Genomic DNA, 2,556 nt, shown 5'->3' on the forward strand with positions numbered 1-2,556 from the left:
AGCACCTGGTCTTCTGAAGGGAATTCTGTATCTGATATGGTGATACGATAAAATTACAGAGACAGTTGTGACGGTGCTTTGGCTCCGGATTGCAAGTGGATGTATCTGGAACAGCTAAAGCGATTACGGCTCCTTCTTTCCTGCTGCGGATTATTGCCTGCACAGCAGGCTTAGCAGGGCGGATCATGTATCCGTCCCTACGCCGCTGCAGTTCACAGCCCAGTGAGCTTGCATAAGCTGGAGTAAGTGACAGCTCCTGTTAATGTTGCAGATTTTAAACTAGGATGTCGCGAAGTGGAATTGGTAACTGCTTCTTCCAGTTCCATCTGCCTGCAGGTGTGTGTCAGAGCACAGATATTAACAGCACTCTGGGCAGAAGCCGGCTCTTTGTGGACACTCATCCTGAGTTCAGACGCTTCCAGCCCTCCGTGCTTTTCAGCAGACCTCTTCTGCTGGGACCAGTGGAGCGAGAGGGGGGCTCAAGCCTGACCCGTGGCCTGGCTGCCTGGTGCCAACCCACCTTTGTTGCTAGGTTAATGCAGGATCCTAAACTTTTAGTGGAGGTGGTTGTGTGGTGCATTTGGCTGTCCCTGCCATACAAACAGGGACCCCTGGCAAAATAGTGGATTTTTTTATATGGGGAACATCTCAGATCTCTGCAGTGGAAATCTGCCAGACTCACCAAGGTTTCTTAATATAATGGAGCTTACCATAATTTGAATTCTTGTTTTCTTAGCCCCACTTCTTCCTTATTCAGTTGTTGAGTCTAATACATTCAAGTGAAACTGTGCCACTCGCTGCAGTGAATGTGTTCCTTTTAAACAGAGCAAATGAACGCTTTGAGCCGGGATTGGGGAAACTGGCTGTGCTCCCTCCTGCCTTAGTTGAAGAATCCTTAATTAAGCATTTAGCTGACACCTTGGACATGCTTTGGCAGTGAGAATTGAATCCATTCTAGTGCTGTTTACGTAACAGTCATGCCACGGCAGCGTTAACAGTGAAGCAGGTATGAAATAAAGAGAGGGAATCTGAGGTGTGTTAAATAGCAACTTGCTCTTACCCAATCGCTGCTCAATTATACTTAAAAAAGCGCCCAAGTGCCATGGGCTTTCAGCTTTGCGTGCGGAGCTTGTGAGGGCAGGACTGGTGTTGCCAGTCTCAGCGGTTGAACTGTGGAGTGAAATTGGATGATGTTTTCTGAGGTTGGAGAAGGGGAAGGATTCTCTTTCCCCTTTCCCTGTGTCTGGGGGTTGGCATTCTCAGAAACACCAATGGTCACTGTTTTCCACAGGTTACATCTAGTGGTTCTTGGGTTTTTCGAAGCACAGTTTTAATGGGAGTCCTTGCTGGGTCTCGTGCGAGTTGTGTTTGTCGCTTGGGAAATACAGAAGGGTAGATGGGTCCAGGTGAAATTATTTTGCAACGCTGTACCTTGGAAAACTTCTAAGATACTCTCCAGTGTTTCCTTTGCTTTAACCATCGGAGGCAGCATTAGCAACAATTGCCCCTGCTTGCACTTGGCCAAGTAAATAGGAGAAATGTGTTACATTCCCTGTCTCGTGGCAGGGCAGCACGCTGCATTTTATTATAATAAGCAGTCTATAGGAATGTTTATAGTCAGGCATGACTAATATTTTTGTCTGCTTCTGTTTTTCCGTCCCACTGTGTTTTACTTCCAGTGAGTGGGTACGTGGGACAAAGGTAAGCCTTGCTGCTGAGTGACAGAAAAGTTGTGGTAGATCTAAGATCTAATTTTTCTTTTATGGAAATGCTCAGATTTACTGAAATGTGTTCTCTGTGAGGCTGTCCTGAAGGAAGGAGTACAAAAAATGCTGCAACTTTAATGTATTTTGGTTCTTTCGTGGGGTGGGATTTTGCCTGGAATCCTAATTATGAGAGGACCCAGAATTCTGCAAGAGACTGTTTTAAGAAGCTTCTTATAACTGAGTCTAGATAATTCAGATAGCTTTTTATTCATGCACTTTTAGAAGTTTTCTCGGAGAAGACGTGAGCTGAGATTAAGATCTTGCTGATGCTCTTGCAGTGTGGTTAATGTGAAAGGTTCTTTAGTTGATAGTGTTAACTTTGTGTTAGTGCAGTAAAATCTGGTTAATGTTAACTCTTTCTGTTACAGGTCAGGAGTTCATTATCCCTTCGCTGGCACACAGGTTCATAGCAGAGATGGTGGATTTTTTTATTCTGTTTTTTATAAAGGCAACCATTGTTTTAAGTATTATGCACCTCAGTGGAATAAAGTAAGTTGAACAATTTAAAACTTTATTATTAAAAGAAAAAAATTGACAAATAAATTTGTTTTTAAGCAGCCTTTAAAAATGTGCTGGATCTGTATGGGATGAGTTAACGTTCTTCACAGCGACTCTCTTGGTGCCGTGTTTTGTGACCAAAACAACGCTAACCCACAACAAAGTAAAATATTTCAGCTCCTGCATGCCATATATATATGTACTTTTCAAATACAGCCTGATGGCTGGGAATGCTCTGCAGTCTCTGCTGGGTGTCAGTTGAGTTTGTAGAGAAGTATGATTAAGCGTCGTG

General features: G+C 43.7%; 1 protein-coding gene across 1 annotated transcript in view; it reads left to right on the forward strand.

Moving 5' to 3' along the window:
• The first annotated feature begins 284 nt into the window (after nucleotides 1-284).
• The window catches only part of FAM8A1 (family with sequence similarity 8, member A1), a 5,229-nt gene continuing 2,957 nt past the window's right edge, over nucleotides 285-2,556 (forward strand). The window contains exons 1-2 of the mRNA XM_010159323.1: nucleotides 285-336; nucleotides 2,135-2,255. Coding sequence (XP_010157625.1) covers nucleotides 285-336; nucleotides 2,135-2,255 — 173 coding nt within the window. The remainder of the gene's footprint in view (nucleotides 337-2,134; nucleotides 2,256-2,556) is intronic.

The sequence above is a fragment of the Eurypyga helias genome, unplaced genomic scaffold (assembly GCF_000690775.1).
Source record: "Eurypyga helias isolate BGI_N326 unplaced genomic scaffold, ASM69077v1 scaffold45380, whole genome shotgun sequence".
Taxonomy (NCBI): Eukaryota; Metazoa; Chordata; class Aves; order Eurypygiformes; family Eurypygidae; genus Eurypyga; species Eurypyga helias.